The sequence below is a fragment of the Balaenoptera acutorostrata genome, chromosome 8, assembly GCF_949987535.1.
Source record: "Balaenoptera acutorostrata chromosome 8, mBalAcu1.1, whole genome shotgun sequence".
NCBI classification, from domain to species: domain Eukaryota; kingdom Metazoa; phylum Chordata; class Mammalia; order Artiodactyla; family Balaenopteridae; genus Balaenoptera; species Balaenoptera acutorostrata.
In genome coordinates, this window is record NC_080071.1 from 83,408,066 (window position 1) to 83,433,422 (window position 25,357).

At 38.6% G+C, this 25,357-nt stretch overlaps 1 protein-coding gene across 2 annotated transcripts in view; it reads left to right on the plus strand.

Annotated features, from left to right (window-relative positions):
• Positions 1-25,357, plus strand: part of COL4A3 (collagen type IV alpha 3 chain) — a 133,794-nt gene that overhangs the window by 92,015 nt on the left and 16,422 nt on the right. For both annotated transcript variants that reach the window (XM_057551095.1, XM_057551096.1), the window contains 18 exons: positions 1,371-1,441; positions 2,228-2,410; positions 4,357-4,525; positions 6,623-6,715; positions 7,327-7,428; positions 9,674-9,771; positions 10,361-10,511; positions 10,870-10,983; positions 11,969-12,136; positions 13,376-13,465; positions 13,829-13,963; positions 18,811-18,909; positions 19,668-19,757; positions 20,451-20,590; positions 22,818-22,944; positions 24,210-24,290; positions 24,675-24,773; positions 25,069-25,116. In XM_057551095.1, the coding sequence (XP_057407078.1) occupies positions 1,371-1,441; positions 2,228-2,410; positions 4,357-4,525; positions 6,623-6,715; positions 7,327-7,428; positions 9,674-9,771; positions 10,361-10,511; positions 10,870-10,983; positions 11,969-12,136; positions 13,376-13,465; positions 13,829-13,963; positions 18,811-18,909; positions 19,668-19,757; positions 20,451-20,590; positions 22,818-22,944; positions 24,210-24,290; positions 24,675-24,773; positions 25,069-25,116 (2,058 nt within the window). The remainder of the gene's footprint in view (positions 1-1,370; positions 1,442-2,227; positions 2,411-4,356; positions 4,526-6,622; positions 6,716-7,326; positions 7,429-9,673; positions 9,772-10,360; positions 10,512-10,869; positions 10,984-11,968; positions 12,137-13,375; positions 13,466-13,828; positions 13,964-18,810; positions 18,910-19,667; positions 19,758-20,450; positions 20,591-22,817; positions 22,945-24,209; positions 24,291-24,674; positions 24,774-25,068; positions 25,117-25,357) is intronic.

Sequence of the window (25,357 nt, forward strand, 5' to 3'; positions counted from 1 at the left end):
TGAAGGCCTTAGTTACTTTGCAGTCACTGCGCCCTGACTCCCTGAGACAAGCCTGACAGGAAAGGATGGGGCAAAGAACAGGGGGAAGTGTTTTTCATACAGCTCCTATTTGACGCCCAAGTCTCTGGGGGAAATGTTAAAACAAAAACTAAAGGAAGGGAGGAAGGCAAAGAACAAAAGGAAAGCCATCGTAATTTTCCTACATCCCCAGAGTGATCTCTGGCCCAAGGCTAGTGATGCAGGCGGGCAGCTCACTGCTGCTAACCAAACAGTCGCATTGCTGTATTTTCCTTGGTTTTCCTACGTTTGAGGTACTACAGGTACAGCTCAAAGAGATGCATAAGCAGTAAAACTGTTTGGATTACTTTACAAAAAATTCTGCTGGCTTAAATCTTGCAAAAAAAAAATCTGAATAAACATTTGTTAATAAACTGACCTGAGATCCATCCAAAAGATCCTCTAAAGGGATCCTCTATACAGAGATATTTAAATAGAGGAAGTATGAAATAATACAGTAAAACGCAATTTGGCAACCGATATACAAAGCCTCAGAAAGATTTGTACCTGTTTGGACCTGCAGTTACACTTTTAGCAATTTATTGTAAAGGAAATCATTGGATAAATGTGCAGAACTAAATATCCAGAGGTATTTATCATAGCATTGTTTACAACAACTAAAGTTGAATAAGACAATCTAAATGTCTAAAAATAGCTGTTAGCTGAATGAATGATGGTTCACCCATACAATAGGCTACCATGCAGCCATTTCAAGGGAAGCTATAAGTCCATATTTATTGACATATGTACAGTACGATTCCAAAAAAGTGTATTATGAGTCCTATGCATTTATGGATATAAAATTTTATGAGTAATGCACATGAAAATTTTAGCAAATACTGTCTTCTGGTGGTAGATTTATGCGTGATTTTTTTTTGAATTTTATTTTATTTTATTTTTATACAGCAGGTTCTTATTAGTTATCTATTTTATACATATTAGTATATATATGTCAATTCCAGTCTCCCAATTCATCACACCACCACCACCCCCATATGTGTGATTTTTATTCTCTTCTTTCTGTATAATTTTTTTTTACAATGAACACCCATTACTTTTATCATTAGAAGAAATAAATGTGTCTCCTTAAAATTATAAAGACAAGAATTTCAGGAAGCTAAAATTTAAGAGTTCTTGTTTTGAATGTTATCTCTTATTCCAGTTATTTACTCCCATTCTTACCTTGCACTGTGTGATTTAATAAAGAAATTTTCTTTCTTCAGAAGAAAACATCCTATTTTCTTCACATACTGCATTACCCTGGCTATTCAGAGTTTGTGTTCAATGTATACTTAATAATTTACTGCTTTCAGGAAGACAAGGGGCAGCTGGCATTAAAGGAATCCCAGGGTCCCCAGGAAGCGCTGGTCTTCCAGGATTTCCAGTAAGATTTCATGGTTTTAAAGCTTTATTTAGTTTCAATTTGGAAAATGGAGCACTCTGGAAACATGGTTGCACCCCATATAGGTTGTCAGTTTGGTGCCTGGCAAGGAGCACTTAATAGTAAAGCACTTAGTAGATACTTGTTGATTGAATGAATAAATGAATGATGTGCGAAAGAATAAGTGAATGAATTAATGAATTTATAATCAAATGGTATCAGAGACAAAGCTGATCAGTGGCTGCCTGGGGCTGCGGTTGGGAACAGGGATGGACTGCAAATAGATTTGAGGGAATTTGGAGGAGTGGTGGAAACATCTTAACACTGGATTGTGGTGATCGTGGCATGAATGTGTAAATTTACTAAAAATCATTGAATTGTATTCTTACAAAAGATTCATTTTATAATATGTAAATTATACATTAATAAAGTTGTTAAAAAATTAAAATCAGAAAGTTATACTTGGATAAGTATATTTAAATCAAATTATCCATAGATGCATATTGAAATTTACCAATATTCTAACATAATCTGAATTATGATGAAGGTTGTATCATATTGAATTATATTATTGAATATATATTGCATTGAATTACACTAATTGAATTTTTTTATAGTTTTGGAAGAAAAAATAAAGCCAAAAACTTGAAATTTTACTTGTGGGCCAAAGAAAGGGTCTGGAAAAAAATTCATGTTCATTAAAACTGAAAAGTTCTTATTGACATGTTTTAATATTGACACAAGAACTGTACCCAAATGCAAGGTAGACTCATTTTTGTACCACCCTAGGGATTCCCGGGTGCTCAGGGTCACCCAGGACTTAAAGGAGAAAAAGGTGAAGCATCTCAGCCAGAGAGACAAGTGGGTGCCCCAGGGGATCCAGGGCTCCGAGGACATCCTGGAAGAAAGGGCTTGGATGGAATTCCTGGAACTCCGGGAGTAAAAGGATTACCAGGACCTAAGGGAGAACCGGTTGGTATCTAGCAACTTTTTTCAAATTACCCTCCCTCTGAATGAAGGGCTCTAAAGTGAAGACATCAGATGATTTCTTTTCAAAAAACTGTTGGCCATTCAGCACAGTTCATTCCTCTAACTGCAGGATGAGGCATCTTCAAAAGAGCCGTAATAACCCGAACAAATATTTATAGTATTTTGACAAAATAAATAGCACTCCATGGTTTTTTTAGCCCATGGAAAATTCTACATTGATAATGACCTTGTTTCATACACAAGTTACAATCCCACATTTGTATCAAATGAGTTTATAGGGAAGTTCAGAAAATGATTAATAATGGGAAGTTTTAGTCAACATTTTGGGGACAATGTTCATTCTTTTAAGTAAAAATAAATGCATAAGAGGACAGAATATTTAGGGTTTTGTCATTTGGGTAAATGTCTTGTCATTTACCATATTTAAGTTTATATAATTCTGTCTCTTTTCATGGGATGGAATCTCTCACATGTTCAAGTGAGAGGTTCCTACCAGGATCTTTTTTTTTTTTTTTAACATCTTTATTGGAGTATAATTGCTTTACAATGGTGTGTTAGTTTCTGCTTTATAACACAGGGAATCAGCTATACATATACATATATCCTCATATCTCCTCCCTCTTGCGACTCCCTCCCACCCTCCCTATCCCACCCTCCGGGTGGTCACAAAGCACCGAGCTGATCTCCCTGTGCAATGCGGCTGCTTCCCACTAGCTATCTAGTTTACATTTGGTAGTATATATAAGTCCATGCCACTCTCTCACTTCGTCCCCAGAATCTATTTTTAAATGTCATAGAGGCAGAGGCCGAGAACCTATCGCATGTATCTGAGAAGTTTGCAAGGCATGCTGCCCAGCCTGTTTTATGAAATACCAGTTTCTCCCAGGGTTAATCAGTGTCGTCCAATACAAAGGGTTTCACCTCAAGCAGAGTACCTTGTCAAACAAATTTAAAGATTCATTCACAGACCCTTTAATATGAGAATATGAGTAGTGACTCCCAAGGTTGTGGATATGATATGCAGACTTTCCTAAACCTTTTAACTACAAAACGCTTTTTGAGTGGAAGCAGCTAGCAGGGCCAATGTTTCAGACTCTCTTTGGCAAACTGTCAGCTGCCCCTCCAGAGTGGCAGTTATGCTTAAAGAGGGCTGGAGTCTGGAACTCTTTTGGTCTAGTATCAAGACAGTTCACGTGATGCTCCCATTTGCATTGCCCTAATTTTTTTTATTAGTTCTGGTAAAGAAGTCCCAGAAAGTAAGAGAAAATCAAGGAACTGATTTGAGTCTTACACCCTGCAATTACAAAAGAAGGATTACTCAGTCCCCCATTGACACTGAACAATGAAAAATCCAGTCAAATTTATTATTTGGGGCCATGTTGGAGAAGAAGGGGAACTTCGATTATTTTGTCAAATTCAACTTCTTTAAAATAAACAACTCATTTTCAAAGTGACAGACTATGAAATTAACAACAAAAAAAGATATTTTATAAGAAAAAAATTATTATAGATAGAATATCTCCTTTTTAATGAAAATACCTGGTGAAAAACCAATCAAATTAAAGTTTGCTCTACTGGTTTTATTTTAGAAATGTGCCAGTAACATGAATGTCACCTCTCATGCCGTTTGAGTTGTTGGCCAATTTGAGCTAAGTTTTTGGGGCTGTTGTCATATGTGGCATCCCATTGTAGGACACCTCAAGTGGGACTCAACACAGTTAATGAAATGTTGCTGGATTCCAAAGGGCAAAACAGCAGACATCATTCAGTGCTCTTATTTTAGGAACAATGGCCTTCAGGTAACAGCTGCTTTTTAATTCAAGATCTTCTCTGTGAAAACCTAACTGGTATTCATATTCATGGTGAGGTTAGCCTGTGTAAAGGGATACTGGATGAATCACTATCCAAACATATTTCTATTGATACAGGCCCTGAGTGGGGAGAAGGGGGACCAGGGTCTTCCAGGGGATCCTGGCATCCCTGGGTCCCCAGGACCTGCAGGACCGGCTGGACCATCCGACTATGGACCTTGGGGAGAGCCTGGTCCAAAGGGCACCCAAGGACTTCCTGGAGCCCCTGGACCACCTGGAGAAGCCGGTTGGTTAGTTTTCTTTCCAGTCCTGTTTTCCTGTGGAGTGGGTTGATGGTTCCTAGCGCTAGTGAAACTCCCTCAAGACTAATGAACGTATAGAAACATGCTTCTAGTAAATAGACGATGTCAACTTGTAGACACTGGGAAATAACATGTAGGATACGGTAGAGATCATCCTCTTTTTCCCTGTTACTGAGCAGTACAGCTGAAATTTCCTAGGAATCGTCTATATCCATTACTGATATAAATACACGGAGTGAATAGATCCTAAGAGATGAGTGGAAGTTAGTTACGATAAACAAAGGGAAGGCAAAAACCTATAGGATTGATCTTGAGAAGCCTCTTCCTGGGCCCAGGGCCCACTCATGTTATTGCAAATTTGTTCTTTTTGATTCATAACCTCATAAATGGTTTCTAAATAAAACTTCAAAATATCTAAGACAAATGAAGAAAAGCTGTCTTGATAATAAAGTCCCGTTAATTTTGGGATCCACGTATACTGAACGTAGTTGCGGGATTCAGGAGGGATCTGATCCTCAATGTTTATCCGTGGTGGAGAACATGGCGAAAGAAGAGAATTTCACGTTACTGACAGTGTTAAACAAGTAATGCTACCATGGTCGTTTTTTCCTTCTAAAATCACTTTGGAGACCCAAAAAACCACTGGTCTCCAAATCTTTTTGTAGCATCCCTCACCAGGAATAAAATTTTGAGTGCAGTATCCCCAGTAGTATTCACATACAGGTGACCCTCAAATAACACGGGAGTTAGGACGGGCAACCCTCTACGTGTATAATTTAGAGTCAGCCCTCCTATGTGTCGTTCCTCCGTATGTGTAGTTCATGTAGTACTCTAGTATTTACTATTGAAAAAATCCACAAATGAGTGAACCCTCGTGGTTCAGACTCGTGTTGTTCAAGGGTCACCAGTATATTATAAATTGTATGCATGCATTTCTGTCCACACACATATGTAAAGCTTATCTTGTGATTATTCATACATGTGTATTTTTTTCTGCACCTTACCTTTGAGGCTGCTCTTCTAATCCAGGGATTGGCAAACCATGGCAGACCGCAGTCTCAATCCAGCCTACCTCCTACTCATGTATAGTTCCCAAGCTAAGAATGGCTTTTATATTTTTAAATGATTGGAAAAAAAAACTTTTGAATAATATTTTGTGACAGGTAAAAATTATATAAAATTCAAGTTTCAGTGTCTGTATAGTTGTATTGGCACACAGCTATGCTCATTTATTTACAGATTGTTCCTGGCTACTCTCACACTAGGATAACAGAGTTGAGTGATTGCAGCAGAGAACCACCTGGGCCATAAAGTCTAAATTATTTACTATCTGGTCCTTTACTAAAAAAGTTTACTCAACCCTCTTCTAATCCATCTTCAAATCTTCTTCTGTTCTTTCTAAATGTGAATTTTTAGTGAAGGACTCCACTGTCATAAAATATATTATTACCAAATTTTCCCCATCACATTACTGTAAACTTATTCTTTCTATAAATATATGAATATATGGACAATACTGATCACTAACATGTTTTTAATATTGGCCACTGTGGTCAGAATGTTATCTCAAATCTTTACCAGTGAGGCGGGCATAATTTTCTCGACACATGAGGAACTTAGGTTAAAAAACATGCCCAAGCTCACAGACCTTACAAAGAGTAGGGCCAAGATTCAAGCCCAGATCAACTTGTTAGGCCTCACTTCATGTTTTGTCCAATAAACCATACTGCCTTCCTGTGAAAACTAGTCACCCAATAAATAAATATCCTACTAGTATTCACTAGCAGTTAGGCTGAATTCCATATTATCAATATTTTTAAAAATAAGCTCTCTTTTAATAGACCAGCATGTTGGGCTCTTAATTAAAACAAGGCTTAGACAATAGTAGATGCTTATATATATTTGTCAGTGGAATTTCTATGAGCTGGTCATCTTTAAGCCAGTTTTGAAGCCTATGGAAGCAGATTATTTTTTATATTCCTTAGGCTATGTTTATGAACCCCTTATAATTGTGTTTTTCCCTTCTGAAGAAAGAAAAGCTTCAATATGCACGCCAATCTTATGATGCAAATTTTCTTAAGGTCCTAAGGGAGAAATCGGTGTTTTGACACCAGTTCCAGGGCCCCCAGGACCTCCTGGGCCCCCAGGCCGTGCTGGCCCCCAAGGTCCACCTGGTGAGTATCCCTTTGCCACACCTGGTACATGGCATCAGAGGGCACCCTGACTCTCCTAGTTATAACTCTCCCATTATAAGGAAAGCATATAGTCACTGGCTCCAAAAAAAGAGTGCAGGCCAGAAGGGACAAGCCAACAGACAGGAGACTTGCTGTTGTCCTTTGAGGTTATCCAGATTATTCCTGTTAATACTTCTGATTCCAAAACAGAATCTATACAATTACTTAAGAGGAATTGGAATGCAGAACAATCTTCATGGATTTTTGGTGGAGGAGTAAGGAATGTGGGCTGGTGTTTAATCAGGACAGTTCCCACAGCTTCTTCATTTGAAAACTTAACTTCTTTGCCAACATCATCTAAAACTTAACTTCGCATTGATGGAGGGAGACATATAGTTCAAGATATCGAGAATATTTCTTTTTAGGAGTTAAATTATATTTTCAAAATTATTTGCACCTCCTAATGATTAGCTCATTGCATAGAAATGGGGAGGGAGGTGGGGTTATTATTTCTTAATTTCCAAAAAGATCTGGGATGACCCAGAAACAAACATTTGTTTTAAGGCCAGATAAAGGGAAGGTGCTGATGTAAATGTATGCATGTTTTTAAGGTATCCCTGGATCCACAGGAAAATGTGATCTGGGTCTTCCTGGGCCTGATGGTGAACCAGGAATTCCAGGAATCGGATTCCCTGGGCCTCCTGGACCTAAGGGTAAATTTAAAAAAAATTTTTAAACATAAGGTTCATTGTGGATATTTATAAAATATAAATACGTATAATGAATACTATAGGAAATATCCATTAAATCCTTTAAAATGATGTTTTCCACCAGTCTTAAATGGGAAAAAAACCTTACAATAATTTTAGTGAAAGAGGGAGAATTCACATTGATTTATGCAATCTCATTGCAGTCATATTTTTTTTAATTTTTTTTTTTGCAGTCATATTTTTTAAAGTACATAGAAGAAAACCATAAGGAAATTTACTAAAATGGTAATAGTGATTCTTCTTGATTGTGGGATTATGAGAAATTTATTCTTCTTAGTAAATGCCTGTACTTTGTACATTTACACATTTCTTCACCTTATACCTTTCTTTTATAATAAAAAAAAAAAAGAACTGTTAAATCACAGATAGCTGATCTCCCTATATACTCCCAAATAAATTACGGAAGTTATTTTCCTTTAGGGAAAAATGCTGTTTCTCATCGAAGCGGGAAAACACTCCAAAGAAATCCAGATGCTAAGAACTCAAACAGTAACCTGAGGTTCCCTGCTGACAAATACATCAAAGTCCTTCCAGGATGACATATGAGTAATCTCAGTCCCTGGGATGTCCCATAGAACTTCAGATTTTATGATAATTTCATGTGTGTTTCAATATTGTTTAAAGTGCTTATCCAAATATAATCCATTTTTTGGTGCTTCATCTCTTACATTAATATGTCAGCAATGTTTATCACACATCAGTTCTGCCCAAATATAGGAATATTGATCTCAATTTATGAGTATTTGAAATAGAAAACATAATCACATTTCTCACATGGTCCCAAGAATGGCTTTGACTCCAGTTTCTTAGATTTCTTCCCAGTGACCTTGAAGTAATGCAACCTGGCCCATGTTTTTTTTTGTGTGTTTTTTTGTTTTTTTGTTTTTTATAAGTTTATTTATTTATTTATTTACTTATTTATTTATGGCTGTGTTGGGTCTTCATTTCTGTGCGAGGGCTTTCTCTAGTTGCGGCAAGTGGGGGCCACTCTTCATCGCGGTGCGCGGGCCTCTCACTATCGTGGCCTCTCTTGTTGCGGAGCACAAGCTCCAGACGGCGCAGGCTCAGCAATTGTGGCTCACGGGCCTAGTTGCTCCGCGGCATGTGGGATCTTCCCAGACCAGGGCTCGAACCCGTGTGCCCTGCATTGGCAGGCAGATTCTCAACCACTGCGCCACCAGGGAAGCCCCTGGCCCATGTTTTAGCTAAGTGCTTCGTGGACCCTGCCTTGAGAAATTGCATCCTAGCTTGTAACCCTATGGATTTGCCTTCTGGAAGGACACTGTAAACTATGGGAAACAGAACTAGCATAAGGGCTTCTTGAAAGTGGAGATTCAGAATTTCCCAGTTGAACCTAAAGAATCCCATGAAATAACTGTGAATTTAAAATTGGTCAAATTAGGGACTTCCCTGGTCGTCCAGTGGGTAAGACTCTGTGCTTACAATGCAGGGGGCCCGGGGTCTATCCCTTGTCGGGGAACTAGATCCCACATGCATGCCGCAACTAAGAAGCCCACATGCCACAACTATGAGCCCACATGCCACAACGAAGATCCCACGTGCTGCAACTAAGACCCGACACAGCTAAAATAAATAAATAAATGAAATTGGTCAAATTAGGGGCACAAAAGAACTCTCTGAGCACAGCCTTGCTCTACCAGGCTTTCCTCTTTTGAACCACAGACCAGAGAAAAAGATGTGTTAACTCCTTTCTCAACTCTCCTATTATAAATGCATAAAAGAGAAGTTAATGTTCAGTGGCTGTTATAGAGCTTTAGAAAGTAATTCTCTTGAGCAACCCATGTGAAGAAAGGCTACCTGGATGCTGGAAATGCTTTATATCTTGATCTGGGTCATGCCTGCATAAATATATAGACACATTTAAAAATTCATTTGGCTGTACACAGTATGCAAAATATACTTTTTTAAAAAGGCACCCAAATGGTCAATCGGTATCAGTGGTTTAAAGAATTGCTCAATCAAACTTTAGTGGTGCTAAACAACAAGAATGGAGAAGGTAACTTTTTAAACTGGGAACCAATGTAATCTGATTTGGAATTGACTTCTTTTAAGTGCTAATTGAGCGGTCGGCATTCTCATCATTTAAACTTTCATAAAAATATCTAAGAGCTACTGTTCAGAATCTTTTAAGACCTGTCTTACAACCTTTGTTATTTTTTCTCTGTAGGAGACCAAGGTTTTCCAGGCACAAAAGGATCACCAGGCTGTCCTGGAGAAATGGGAAAGCCAGGGTTACCTGGAAAGCCAGGCCTCCCAGGAGTCAAGGTCTTTGAGAATTAAAATTCAGACTGATATTGGGGAGGGGAGGGGAGGGGAGGGGCGATTACAGTCAGCCAGTTAGGATTCTCCTACCTGTCAGGATGCTTTGTGTGTAGAAATTGTCAATATATTTGTAGATGATGAAGATGCCGACTTTTTAAAAAGTTTCTCTGAACCATCACTCCCCTTTAGAAAGGAGAATAGAAGGTGTAAGAAGACCAATCTGCCTCTCTATTTCTTCCTTAGTCTTCAGAAACATTCAGAGTACTTAAAATGGGAAAACTCTAGAAACAGATGTGGATATCTATGAGGAAAACTATCGAAAGGAGAGACATCTAGACAGTTTACAGAAAATTCCACAGTCTTCTGAAAAAGTGGAGGCTATGAAGAATTACTAAGCACAGTTTTATTTAAAAAGTCAGCAACTACAATTGAAAAAGGAAAGTGGATGGAATGGTGGTGACTGTGCAAAAGGGACATAGAACCTCCATCACGGAGACGTTATTTTCAAGTAAATAGCCCTAAAGACCGGTCAGTAGTCAATAAGGATTTGAAAGCATGATACAGTAAAACTAACGTAATTTCTGTGCTATAGGGAGAACCAGGACTAGCCATGCCTGGAGAACCAGGAGCACCAGGTTTGCCCGGAGAAAGAGGCAACTCTGGGGAAAATGGAGAAATCGGACTCCCTGGACTTCCAGGTCTCCCTGGAACTCCAGGAACTGGAGGGTTTGATGGACCACGAGGTAAAATAGCAAGTGTGATTACTTTTCTCCACTGCGAACTCAGCTAAAATGCTGCAAATTGAATGTGTAGGTGCTCTAGGGGTGAAGAACTCTTCTCAAACATCTAACTCAATAAATTGAACGTGCGAGGCTTAATTAACTTTCCATTCAAATTTCCATTCCATTGCTGCCCTACCTTTGTTCCCTCTTTCTTCCTTTCTTCCTTTCCTTTTTAATGAGTGTCCTCTATATAAGACATATCAATGGTATTAAATATAAGTTCGATTCAGGGGGGAAAGTTATAAGAGAATGACTGGGATAGCGATACTAGGACCTTGGGTTTTGGCACCCAATTGTGTTCTTGGACTCTATTTTGCAGGGGATCCAGGGCAGCCTGGACCACCGGGAGAAAGAGGCCCCCCAGGAAGGTGCAAAGAAAGTCTCAGTGGAGCTCGAGGACTTCCAGGCTTAAATGGATTGAAAGGGCAACAAGGTAGGGGGAGGCCCTTGAAACCAGTCACCAGGCGGGCAGATGACATGGGACTCCTGCTCTGAGTTTTGCTACTTAACACGAGAACTATCCGGTAACAAGTCCTGACCACTGTTCAATGGGAAAAGTGATTTCAGAAACAAAAACCTGTTGTCATGAATTTGTTGCAGTGAATACCAACTATAGAGTAAGAGACCTGAAGTTACTACAGTAAAATTGGTTTGTGTCTTGTATGCAACAAAATATGAACAAGGAAGATATATACAGATGTATATTTACATATATATATATACATATAAACTCTCAAATAAGTTTTATCTTTAATACTTTCATAGGTATATTAAAGTGGTAAATGCATCCTTATTATTGAAACAAAGTGAATGTATGCAAAGGTATATGTTTACAAGTTACAAACTAAAATACATAGTTGGTTGCTTTACAAGCAACATAAAGGGTATGAAAGTAAATCTAAATTATGAAGGCTAGGCAGTCATGGGAAACTTACTATCTTTTTGGCTCCTCTCAGCCAGATCTGTGAACTGTTTCTGGGGAAAAAATCCTTTAGAACTCGCCTATTATACTTCTTATATGTTCACAAACAAAATTTTGGCCAAGATGTTAATTGTTGTAGTGGTGCTGTTATTGTTTCTAGAAGCATCTGGTGGCTTGCCGCCACGTGAGTGGCTCTGTATGAATTCTGCCGGTTAAAGACTGCGCCACGGTCAGAAAGTGCATTCCCAAGATGTGCCTGCAGGACTAGAAAATAAATCTAAATTCTACACTATCATTACTTCATGAATCGTTGAAACACAGAATGTTAAATCCAGAAGGGATCTTAGAATTTTATAAAAGGGGACCTAAATCTATCAGTTAGAAAAGTGTGTGGCTTGCCCACAATCACAGAGCTAAATATTTACAGCCATAAAATATGTCTGGAGTTGGTGTGGAAAGCAATTGTGCATTCATTCATTCATTCATTCATATACAGGCAGAAGAGGCGAAACGGGGCCAAAGGGAGACCCAGGTATCCCAGGCTTGGATAGGTCAGGATTTCCTGGAGAACCTGGACCACCAGGAATGCCGGGTCATCGAGGGGAGATGGGACCACCTGGTACGAAAGGATATCCAGGAAATCCAGGATTTTTAGGGCCACCAGGTACCCTTTATGTGCTTTTGTTTTTCTTCTTCTCTGTTCTTCCGCACTTTCCTTTTAAGGTAGCTGTGTAAACTAGAGACAGGCATAGGCTTTTGACTCTAAGCTTCTCTTTCATTTAGTATAAGTTTTTCTTCTGAATTATTTGCAAGGAGCCAGAGGGCTGGGAACTGGTGGTAGTGGGATGGTCAAATTTCACAATTACCCACAATATGACTATTTTCGCTGTGTAATCTTGTTAATATATTACTAGTGAAATATATTTGCTAGTATTTTGTTGAAATTTTTTGCATCCATATTTATAAGGGATACTTACTGGTCTGTTTTCTTGTGATGTCTTTGTCTGGTTTTGGTATCAGGGTAATGCTATCTTATTGAACAAGATGGGAAGTGTTTCCTCCTCTTGTATTTTCTAGAAGAGTTTGTGAAGAATTGATATTCTTTAAATATTTGATAGAGTTCATCAGTGAAGTCACCTGGGGCTGGGCTTTTCTTAGAGAGAAGTTTTAAAATTACTAATTCAATCTCTTCGCTTCTTATAGATCTATTCAGAATTTGTATTTCTTCTTGAGTCAATTTTGGTAATCTGTGCCTCTTCTAAGAATTTGATTTTCTGGCCTGTCATTGTTCATAGTATTCCCTTATAATTCTTTTTATTTCATCACTTTTTATGGTTTATATGTTTGGGGGAGAATATTTCAATAGTCTTCTCATGGCATAAGGACCTCACTGATCTCTCCTCCAGAGAAGAGTCCAGAATAAGAACTTAATCTGCTAATTAACCTTTCATTTATATTATTGAGCTACTATCATGTGCCATCACTGTTCCAGGCCCTAGAGACACATTGGTGGATAAGACTCCACCTCGAACAATGGGGAACACAATAACAAACACATTTAAGAACTAAGTTCATCTAGAGACAAATGCTATGAAGAAAGTAAGATAAGGGAATATAACAAAGTTATTGATCAAGGGTTGGGAGGTGGGAATGCTCCAAAACTTCAGCATATTTTCTCCTCATCCACAAGTGTGATTTGCTACCAACTTCCACATCCGTGACGTAAAAAAAGACCATTTACTGACCCATCTCCTAGACAAGTGCGATGATTTTCCTGTTTACAGAAACCATTTTTTCAACACTCTTTCTCTCTTTCTAAGTATAATTCATTTTATTTTATGGAGTCTTTCGCTTTTCTCATTCTCCACAGCATGTGCTGCCTTGTGTTAATTTGTTTCCATAGGTGAAAAAGGAATGATTGGGATGATGGGGTTTCCCGGAAACGTCGGCCCTCCAGGGCCTCCTGGGAACCCAGGCACCCTGGGACAGAGGGGTAAGTGATAGAATATCTTTCCAGCTATCAGGAGGCATGAACAATGTTCATTTAATTAGCAGAAAAATAAATTATATTTTATTCTTTGAGGAGAAAGTAGTTCTGAGAAAACCTTATATTTGATTTTGCAGTTTTCTGTATTCCTTTGTCCCTTTTGAATAGTCATATTTTCTCCCTCCAGGCTTAGACCACTACCCTCACGTGGTTGCCTGTTTGGGGGCAACTGTTTATCAAGTTCTCAACCCCGTTAACCTTTTCTGGTTTATTTGTCTTGTTTTGTTTTATGGTAAGCACTGTTAACTTTTGAATCCTCATGAACTTTTAAACAATTAAGGAACTGATGTTATTACGCCTGTCTCTTAGGGAGCTTTGGAATTCCAGGAGTAAAAGGCGAGAGAGGATCCCCAGGTGCCAAAGGGGAACAAGGAGATAAAGGAACTCCAGGGCCTCCTGGAATATTCCGCTTAGTCGGTGACAAAGGGGAACCAGGACTCAAAGGTACAAACGTTCTTACGTTTAGAATCAGAACATCAGAGCTGATTCTGGGACTAAGAAATTATCCAGGAAAATCCCTTTAGTTGACATATGAGGACGGTGAGGACCAGGATTTAATTTCCCGCCCAGGCTCACAAAGCCAGTTGGTGACTGAGCTGGGCTGCAACTGGGTTTTGTGTGCGCTGAACAGTAATATGTTGCCTCCTTAAATCGTAACTTTTTATTTCTAAGTTAATTCTGCAGTTTGGTCTGCTGTCTTTAAATTTTCACTAGCCAATCTTTAAATTCTAAGCCTCAAAGCCCCCTTTTGCCAAGTATGGTGAAAATTAAACCTTTAGAAAAATTCCACATAAAAAACTTCCCTGGCTGGAATAGAAACCTGCACCCCAAATTCTACTCTATTCTATCAGCTGCCAGGGTGAATTTTTCTGATTGCATCTAAAAACTGCTTCTTATACTCAACATCCTTTGGAGAATAATTACTAAAGAGAAAATATGTTTTGATTACAAATCAACGCCTTAAAAATGCTGTTAATTGTTAGCTATAGCTGTTAAGCTCAAATTCAAACCCATTCAAATTATTTCAAGTTATTTAAGCACTTTGTATGACAGATTTTGTTATATGATCAATACAGCCAATATCAAATCAAAATTTAAGAAGGTTTGCCTTGCGGTCTTCCTGATCCAATTTAACCCCAAGTAACTTTAATAAAACAAAGGATTTCTGGGTAAAATTAAATGTTTGCAGATCAAACTTATATAGCAGGGAAGAATAAAAGAAAAATGTGTTTGTAGTTGCAAAACCATATCAAGTTTTGCATAATTTGTAATCAACTTTGAGAAGTTAGACTGTAAGATTTGCTTTAAAAATTCTGGATAGAGTTCTGTAGACCAGGCTGGCAAGACTGAATAGCTGTCTCTCCCAGAATTAGGAAGGACTTCACAGAAGTGACATTGGACCAGGGTTCTGGAGAGTGGTTGAATCCAACTAATTTGCTAACTTAAAAAATGGATAATCAGGGACTACTCTGGTGGTCCAGTGGTTAAGAATCCAATCTGCCTTCCAGCGCAGGGGATGCGGGTTTGATCCCTGGTCGGGGAACTAAGATCCCACATGCCGAGTGGCAACTAAGCCCGCACACCACAACTAGAGAGAAGCCCACGAGCCGCAGCAAAGATCCTGCGTGCCGCAGCTAAAACCCAATGCAGCCAGATAAATAAATAAGTAAATATTTTTTAAAAAATAAATAAAAATAAAATAGCCATTCTGGCCTTTTGCTATTCCTCAAATGGGCCAAGCTTTAAAAATAAATAAATAAAAGGATAATCATTGGGAAAAGAATCAGATTTTTTTCTGTAAAGGAAAATTAGCAAGTAAAGGCTTTTTGGGTAGTCCCCCTTTAATCTGCTGTCAAAGGGATGGTTTAGTTCTGGGTGCAAACAGAAGACTGCATTACATTTTTAGCAATAGAATAGAAAGTAGTATGAATTTTATAAAATTCTTCTAGAACTGGTCTAAGCCAAGGTGTAAAAAAAAAAAATACTGGCACAAGTGTCCAGTCTTCATAAACTGTCAGACACCACTTCACTGGATTATTCTAGATGATTTAGGTAGTGTTGCAAACATTTTGAAAAAAAATATGAATAGCATATCTGTGCCTACATAAACTAAAATTTGACTCTAACATCATGAATGCACAATGGGTACTAATTTACAATTAAAGAATTGTTTCTGTAAAATATATAGGGACACATGCTATTTGTATGCTTCTAGCAAAGTACAATATGCATGGAAGCTGTCCTACATGTTTCCTTTTGGCTTTTCAAACCCACAACCAAGGAGCAGAGATTGAACCACAACAACAGCAAAAGATCATACTATCTAGGCCTCTCTAATTTCTATATGATTCATTTTTCGTCTGAGTTTCTGACTTAAAGACATCCACTGCAAATGTGGAAGAGCTATTGAAGGTATGAAAAGCACAGTCGTCCTCTCCTCAGGGAGTCTGCATGGACGATTTAGGCATATGTACAAAAAGGTAATGAATAATACAAAAGAACAATTATGCTATTTTAGCAAAGACCTGTGAAGCCCTTCCCACATGCAGGTACTGTTCCAAGCTTTACCAATATTGACTCATTTAATTCTCACAACAACCCTAGGAGTAGGTTATTGCTGTCATCCCATTTTATAGATGGGAAATGGAAAGGTCAAATTACTCAGTGTCACTCTGATAGGAAGTGCAGAGATGGACCTCACACTGATGTTGTTGGTTCCAAAGTCCTTACTCAGCCTTCTCACTGTGCTGCCAGCTGGGTACCACTGGCAGTGAACCTTGTGGGAGATGAGCAAAGCAGAAAACACCTCAACCAGGGTAGTCAAAGAAGCCTTCATGAGCACAGGGAACTATATTCAGTATCCTGTAATAAACAATAATGGAAAATAATATGAAAAAGAACTTATACATGTATAACTGAATCACTTTGCTGTACAGCAGAAATAACACAACATTATAAGTCAACTATACTTCAATAAAATAAATTTCAAAAAAAAAGAAGTCTCTATGAAGAAGGATTTAAATTGTGAGTAGGTTTCAGATGAGCAAGGAATACTCTTGGCTTAAAATCTTTCCAAGTCTCCCCTTGCTTTAAGAATTCAAATTTCTTCGACTGGCATCCAGGTTGCTTTATCACTTGTTGCCCTTTGCCTACTTCTCCAGTCACATAACATTTATTTACTTAGCAATTTTTTTTAGTACCTACTGACTAGACATTTTTACTATGTCCTGAAGACACAGAGGTGAACAAAGCAGAGGTAGTATTCTGGTCATGAGGAAACTTACAGCTTAGTAAGGGAAAGAGACAATAATGTCTCTGTAAACAATTTATATCCAGGGCCAGGTAGTAAATATCTTAGGCTTTGTGGACCACAAAGCCTAAGACCATATTTTAGGCTTTATGACACCTGTTGCATATTCTTCTTTTGTGTGTGTTTGTCTGTTTGTTTACAACCCATTAAAAATATGAAAAGCATCCTTAGCTCTCCAGCCATTCAACATCAAGTTCAACATCAAGCCAAATTTGGCCCACGGGCAGTTGTTTGCCACCCCTTAAAAACCAAAGCAAATGAATAAACTAAGTGATTTATATTTTTAGGTTATGATAAAGGGTATAAATGGAAAAAAAACAAAAGTTACAAAAGAAAATTTTCTAACTCCCTGCTACTCACCACTCCTTTGCACATGTTATTTTCTTGCCTAGGAATTCTGTCCCATTCCATGCTTTCTCCATCCAGCCAGCTCCAGCTTGCTCTTCAAGACTGAGCTTAAAAATATCCCCTCTTTTTAAGGAACCTCCATACTGTTCTACGCAGTGGCTGTATCAATTTCCATTCCCAGCAACAGTGCAAGAGGGTTCCCTTTTCTCCACACCCTCTCCAGCATTTACTGTTTGTAGATTTTTTGATGATGGCCATTCTGACCGGTGTGAAGTGATACCCCATTGCAGTTTTGATTTGCATTTCTCTAATAATTAGTGATGTAGGAATAGAAACAGAGAGGTAGAGAACGGACGTGTGGATGCAGTCGGGGAAGGGGAGGGTGGGATGAATTGGGAGATTAGGTTTGACATAAATACACTACCATGCGTAAAACAGATAGCTAGTGAGAACCTGCTGTATAGCCCAGAGAGCTCAGCTCAGTGCTCTGTGATGACCTAGATGGGTGGGATGGGGGGCGAGGTCCAGGTGGGAGGGGATATATGTATACGTATAGCTGATTCACTTCACTGTACCGCAGAAACTAACACAATATTGCAAAGCAATCACACTACAATTAAAAAAAAAATCCCCTCTTCTCAAAATTCTTCCCTGTAGCCTATTGTGCCCAACTCTGTTACAGAAACTATCACACTGGGTGGTAATTTTTTACTTAGCTGTCTCCCCAGTTAAACACTAAAAACTTGGGAAGAGAGAACTTGATTTTTCTATGTCTCCAGCACTTAGAACAAGACCTGTCTATTAATTAGGTACTCAACACGTATGTGAATGAATGAATATGTAAGCAGGGAAACAGCCAAGGGAAGTGAATCTGCTTGAGAAAAGGCACAAGCTGCAGCCATGGATAGATTGTTGAATGTTTCAAGTGCCAGTGAAAGGAGTCTGTCATTTACTCTGTAGGCAAAAGAGATTCAATGAATATTTTTGAGCAGGAGAATGTGATCAAAGCCATGTTTTAGGGAAGGTAGGATGGTGTTGTGGGAAACTTATGAGACTTCTAGCCTGCAGAACTGGATTCAAATCCCAGCATTACCACTAACTGATGGTGTGACTCTATATTATTTCATTGACTTCTTAAAGAGTCTCAATTTTCTCATCTCTGCACCCTATCTGGAAAGGCTCAAGAATACACTGAGATTGCCTGAAGATTAAATAAGATAAATAAAAGAAAATAATGTCTTCCATAAACCAGCTACTTAATAAATGATAGGTGTAATAAATGGATTAAGAATGAAATAGTCCAGACAAGAATAGTAGTAGATAATCCTCTGTCATTAATTAAAAACAAAAAGAAGCTGTATTTAGGCCACTAATTCTTAAAATGTTGGTTCAAAGTGTAAATGTTATGAAAATTGCTAGAGTTCTTTGAGAACTAACTCATGCCAGGCACATGCTCTTCATGTATTACCTCTTTTAATCTTCTTTTTAAATAAAATATAAGCCCAAATCTGCCCATACTCTTAACAAATATGCTATGTTGTATTTCAATAATAGCTCAAAAATTTTAATCAGGATGTGAATAAGTCTGATAAAATTCTAACCTGTATTTTTAATACATAGTTTTTAACTTTAGGACTTGCAGGGAAGCCTGGTGAGAAAGGAAACAGAGGCATTCCAGGGTTACCAGGTTTCAAAGGACTCCAAGGGCCACCTGGACCACCAGGATCACCAGGTATAGCTGATTCTCTAATAGAAATATCAGGTGTTAAGTTTTCCTAGATCTAAATGTAACAAAAATGTGTTTCTAGAATATGAATTCTGCCCCAACAGTGTTCCAACAGAAATTTGCTTCTTATAATTTAACCAAATTATATTTCTTATAATTTAACCAAATTGTAGTCAGCCTGTATTAACTAAAAAATGTTAACCTACATGAAGTTCTGTTTTGCACTCAAAATTTTATTTTGAAATAGCTGATATGTATTCTAAACTATAATTTATTACAACCTCATATATCCCAGAAGAAAGTAAGATAATGCTTTAGAGGTTTTCAAATTTGCCTCTTTCTATTTTAAACAAGTTATTGAGTTTGCAAAGTAATTTTTTAAACAAATAAAGTAGCCCCCTATTCCCCGTGACCACATCTGTGATGAAATTTATTGCATTGTAATAAAAGTTCCATATTGCATTTGAAAATCTGTTACTATATTGTCACAGGAGCCCCCTCTTTCCTGCTGGCTTTGGTCCTAGGATGATTCTGATGTTTGAAATCCAGGCCTGCTGACAAAAAATCTAACTTTCTCTAATTTTACATTTTCTGAGTCACCAGTCCCTTCCTTATTTGAAGGCATAAATGCAGCTAAACAAGTACCTAAACCAGATGGTCTGGCTGCGCTGGATTCATTCATTTGTGCAAGCAACAAGTGTTTATTGAGCATCTACTATGTCCAGGAACTACACAGAGCGTATGACTATTTATTTGTTCTCAAGACCCCAGAGGAGATCCAGGCAGCATTGGGAATCCTGGTGAGCCAGGACCACGTGGTGTGCCAGGAAGCATGGGAAACATGGGTGTGCCAGGTAATGCATAATGTCCTGTTACGAGCCTACAACCTCAAGACAGGTCCTAATTCTAGATTTTCTGTATTGTCATTTTGGTTTTCCACTTGGTAGAAAGTTGGTGTAAAACAACTAGATTTGCTTCTAGACAAATGTACTGTATGCAACCAGAACATGAGTGAGAACAAAATAAATATTTACATTGTGTAAAAATCACCCATTAAGACTACCTGTTTTTAGTTTTTTAAGGGACCTCCATACTGTTCTCCATAGTGGGATATATCCATTTACATTCCCACCAACAGTGCAAGAGGGTTCCCTTTTCTCCACATCCTCTCCAGCATTTTTTGTTTGTAGATATTTTTGATGATGGCCATTCTGACCGGTGTGAGGTCATACCTCATTGTAGTTTTGATCTGCATTTCTCTAATAAGTGGGATGGGGGGGGGTGGGAGGGAGGTCCAAGAGGGAGGGGATATATGTATACATATAGCTGATTCACTTCGTTGTACAACAGAAACTGACACAACATTGTAAAGCAACTATACTCCAATTTAAAGAAAATTGAAAAAAAAAAAAAGAAGACTACCTGACACTTTAGTGCTTCTGAAAAACCAGCTTCTTGGGAGAAAGGTCGTTTGTGCAAAGGTGAGAAGTAGAACCCTTCAAGATCTCTGCCTTTACCGATTTACCTGATTTCTTTCCTAATTTCAGGTACTAAAGGAATGAAGGGAACTATGGGATTCCCAGGTCTAGCTGGAAGACCAGGCCTCCCAGGTACTCATGGTCTCCAAGGAGATAAAGGAGAGCCAGGTTATTCAGAAGGTACAAGGCCAGGACCATCAGGACCAAAGGTATATAGGCCACTGAAGTATTTATGTTTTGGTGGTGGAATGAGTCCCTTTAAATATCAACAAGTATCTGGATTCATTGTGGGCAAAGAAAATTGAAAATATTACTGTATTTTCAGACAGTTATTTGAGGTTTTCTCCCCTCTCTCTATAACTAAGGATGCCTATCACACAACTTCAACTTCTGGGTTTATTCCCTCCAGTTTCAACCCCCAAGGAATTTCTCATAACCGACCCTGCAATTTAAGTGTGCTGCCAGGAGGAGGCAGTGATCACAAGCCCATACAAGTTGCCAGGGCAGTGTCTGTTTTTCTTGTGCTACAAAGTGGCCAGTCTCTGCTATAGACTCATCTCACACAGGCTTACAAAAATAAATGTTCCAACTTTGTAATAAAAAATACTTGTCTTCTTAAACATAGTAAAAGATGTAAAATAAAATAAATTTAGAACATTATTAAAAAGCAAAACCAAAACAAATCCTAAGATATATACATTTATCTTTCTTAATTGTTTTAAAAGTTTATTGTCATTGCATTACACAGAGGATTTTCTATCTTGTCACAGTGTTCTCAGCGCTTGTGCTCTGTCAACTAGAGACTGGATGCCAAAGCCCTCCCTTGTATGTGGTATCATGCAACAACCAAAGGTTTCAGTGTGGCTCAGCTGTTCTTTTAGGTTTATCTTCTTCCATCCTTTCTGCGTAGAGCAGTTACACAAGAGCCAGAGCTAGAGTGATAGAGAATAATTAATAGAAATTCCCACAAGCAGAGGTTTTTCACATGGGATTCCATGGATCCCTGGGGAAGCCTGTTGGATCCAAAGAAGCCCACTAATCTCCTAAAATCGAATGAAAATTGTTTGGATACAGGTTTTCTGTTTTTTTTGTTTTTTTTTTTTTTACAAGGAGTCTTATTTTTCTTCAGACTTCCAAAAAATATAAAAATCGTTACTTAGGAGACTTTCTCCCTGACTCTCTTTTGAGCCAATAAAACACCACCTTTCCTAAAAATTTCCTCCAGCCGTAAAACAACAAGAAAGAAAACTTTTAGAAACCACAAAGACCTGAGAAAGTAACCCTTTACTACTTGGAGTTCAAACAAATTTCCTTTGCCCTTTATTTTTTTTATTTATTTATTTTTTATTTATTTATTTATGGCTGTGTTGGGTCTTCGTTTCTGTGCGAGGGCTTTCTCTAGTTGCGGCAAGTGGGGGCCCCTCTTCATCGCGGTGCGCAGGCCTCTCAACTATCGCGGCCTCTCTTGTTGCGGAGCACAAGCTCCAGACGCGCAGGCTCAGTAGTTGTGGCTCACGGGCCCAATTGCTCCGCGTGCCCTTTATTTTTAATGAGGTCCTCAGAAAACCAGAAAGAGACTCCTTCCACTGAGATTTTTCCTGAGTGAGGAATCATACTTGACTTAATTCACATTCAATTAATGAATAGTTTCATTTAAAGTTTTCATAGGTAACCACAGAAGAAATTTTTTAAACTGTGCGTTGAACACAAAATGTGCTGGTTTTATCATGCTGGCAAATCTTAGTAACAGAGTAATGAATCTTAGTCAGCTACCATCGAGATTTTGTAAGTTACTATCAAATCCATATGTTCTGGCTTATCATAAAAGTGAAGTACAGATTTAATGAATATTAAACCATGGGAAGTTTGTGTTTTTGTTTGTCTGTTTCTTTTTTTACATGTGGTTGACATACATTTCTCTGCATGCAGAGTATATGAAGAACACACATCCATTTGTTCTATTTCTTTCTTACCTCTGAGTTAATCATCACAATTTGAAATTATCTGTGTGTGTGATTATTTAATGTCTATCTCCCACTGGTCTCTAAAGCTCCATGAAGGCAGGGACTGTATCCATCACATATTCGTACATGGTTACTATTATATTCCTGGCTTCTTGGGCACAGGACTCGTGTAGCCACAGAGGTCCCATGCTGACAAGGACTCCATGTTTGGTTTAATGCTCTGCCATTTCTGTCTTCAATTACTTTTTAAAAGTTCTTTTAAAGAGAGCTGCATTTTCATTTTGCACTGCACCCCACAAATTATATAGCCATCCTGTTCCCAGCAGCTATCAGGGTGGTAGCACACAGCAGACACTTACCATGAATTGCTAAATAAATAAGTACATAAATACAAACCAACCTAGTTTATACTTAATTCTGATCACATATCCTGCTTATATGAGAATTTTAAAAGTCTTTGCCTGAATTTAAGGGAGATCCAGGATTGCCAGGTGACATGGGAAAGAAAGGTGATAGAGGGCCACCTGGCACACCTGGACGTTCGGGCCCCGCTGCACCAGAGGGAGTTCCTGGGAATCCCGGAAGCCCTGGCCACCCAGGTAAGCTCTGGTTTTGCAACCCGAAAGCTGCAAGCAAGCAGTGTGGTATGGCCCTTGCCTCCTAGAATAGTAAATGGAAAGCAGTTTAGGCTTTTGTACTACAATTGATTTTATTCAGCTCTGATCTTCAAATTCGAAGACACTGAAAAACAGCAAATGAATCACAAGGAACCCATTTCGGTCGAGTTTGCTGACCTGAAATCTACAAACCTCCTCCTGTAAACAAAACTTCGGGGGCGCTGCCTCAACGAATTCAGCCTAAAGACCTGAAATGTTAGCTTGTTGTCCAACTTTATATTTGTATTAGTTTTCCAGGGCTTCCAAAGCAAATACCACAGATTGGGTAGCTTAAACAGAAATTAATTTTCTCCTAGTTCTGGAGGCTGGGAGTCTGAGATCCAGGTGTCGGCAGGGTTGATTTCTTCTGAGGCCTCTCTCGTTAGCTTGTAGGTGGCCGCCTTCTCCAGGTGTCTTTTCCTCTGTGTGTCTGTGTCCCAATCTTTTCTTATAAGGATATCCGTCATATTGTGTTAGGTACTGCCTTGGTGACCTCATTTTAACTTAATTGCTTCTTTAAAGACCCTACCTGGGAATTCCCTGGTGGTCCAGTGGTTAGGACTCCTCCAGGAGCTTGGGTTCAATCCCTGATCAAGGAACTAAGATCCCACAAGCCGTGTGGCATGGCCAAAAAGAAAGAAAGAAAAAAAAAAAAAATGTCAAAGACCTACCTCCAAATACAGTGATATCCTGAAATACTAGGGAGTTAGGGCTTCATCATACGAATTTGGGAGCAACACAATTTAACCCATAACACTGTTGTTCTGAGGGTTTTGTTGTTGCTGTTTCCAGTTTAAACATTGGCTTGCTTTCTTATTTGCTTGTTATTTGGGTTGAAGTTTTCACTTTGATCAAAAACAACTGCTAAGCCACTGGTTTGCAGCTTCAGGTCTTACCTAAAGACAATATTTAAACTATCTTTTCAAACACGGAAAGGTTCAGTGGCTTTGCTGCTAACTCCCATTAAAGTAATAAATCAGATATTGAGCGGTCCAAGGGGCTGGGGTATGCACACCTTTGAAAATGACTGGCCATGTCTCTGCTGTGCTTCTCTGGGGAAATAACAGCCTGAAGTGACTCGTAGCAGGAGTGCCCCTTGAAGGCCAGCTTGAGCACAGTTGACTGTAAGAACTGACTGTTTTAGCCATTGCTGGAATCATTTATCTTTTGGTTTTCTTTTTTTCCTTCCCCTCTCTCTTCATTTATAGGAAAGTCCGGTCCAGATGGTTATTTGGGATTTAAAGGAATCAAAGGTTTCCCTGGCTCTCCAGGAATAAAAGGCCCTCCAGGTTCCATTTTTGTACTTTGTCTAGTTCCCTTTTATGAGGGAAGCATATTTACTTCTGAGGCTGGAATCTCTGTCTACCGGTATCTCTGACCCATGACTGCTCCTTAGAAGGTAGCTCCCAGTTACCCAGTCTCCAGACGACAATGCAGGAAAGTGAGGTCAGGTATTTATAGGGATCTAATTCAAAGATCAGCTGACCTACACATTCCAAAGTGAAAAATCCTCAGGATAGCACTAACCTGTCCATGGTTTTCACTGAATTTAGCTTCATATAACTACAGTTCTGAAAAATGAACACATTTCGCAGAATTCCACACATCTGGGGTTCACATTAGGCCACTGATAGGAAGTAAGTCCTCTCTTTGAATGGCTTTTTTTTTCCCAGGCCCTCCAGGATTCCCAGGAAATCCTGGACCAGCGGGTGAGAGAGGTAATCAAGGACGTGATGGAATTCCTGGTCCAGCTGGAGAAAAAGGAGAAACAGGTACAACTTGCTCATCATCTTGGATACACTAGTTTTATTTTTCGTAGAATAATTAGTGTCACTGTAATCCTTCATGGCTCTAGAAATTCTTCCCTGACAGAACTGATGATCTTCAATGTGTTCTGGGTATGTGATAATTCTTTCTGTAACCAAAGTGAAATTGACCAAGTGGAATAAATTTTATATACATTGGTCAGTTCTCAATTTATATATATAAATACATATAAATTTTTATATGTATATATAAATTAACTATATGTATAGAATATTAAAATGCCAAAATTTTCTCTTTCAGGTTTGGTGGGAGCACTTCCAGGCCCAAGAGGGAAACCTGGTCCTCAAGGTGAGCAGTTCTTCCTTCCTGAACCTGGTGATATACATTTTCAAGGACAGAATCTAATTTAATATGCCTGACAGATAAAATAAACTTAGCATACTGAATTAAAGAAGTCCCAGTGGTAATATAGGATATGTATATTCTTAGTGTTCAAGTAAAAATGCTTCATTATTACCATCACCAGGAAATGAACAGACTAGACACTGTGATCCAATTTTGGAATTTCCTTCCATGAAAGTCTTTAAAC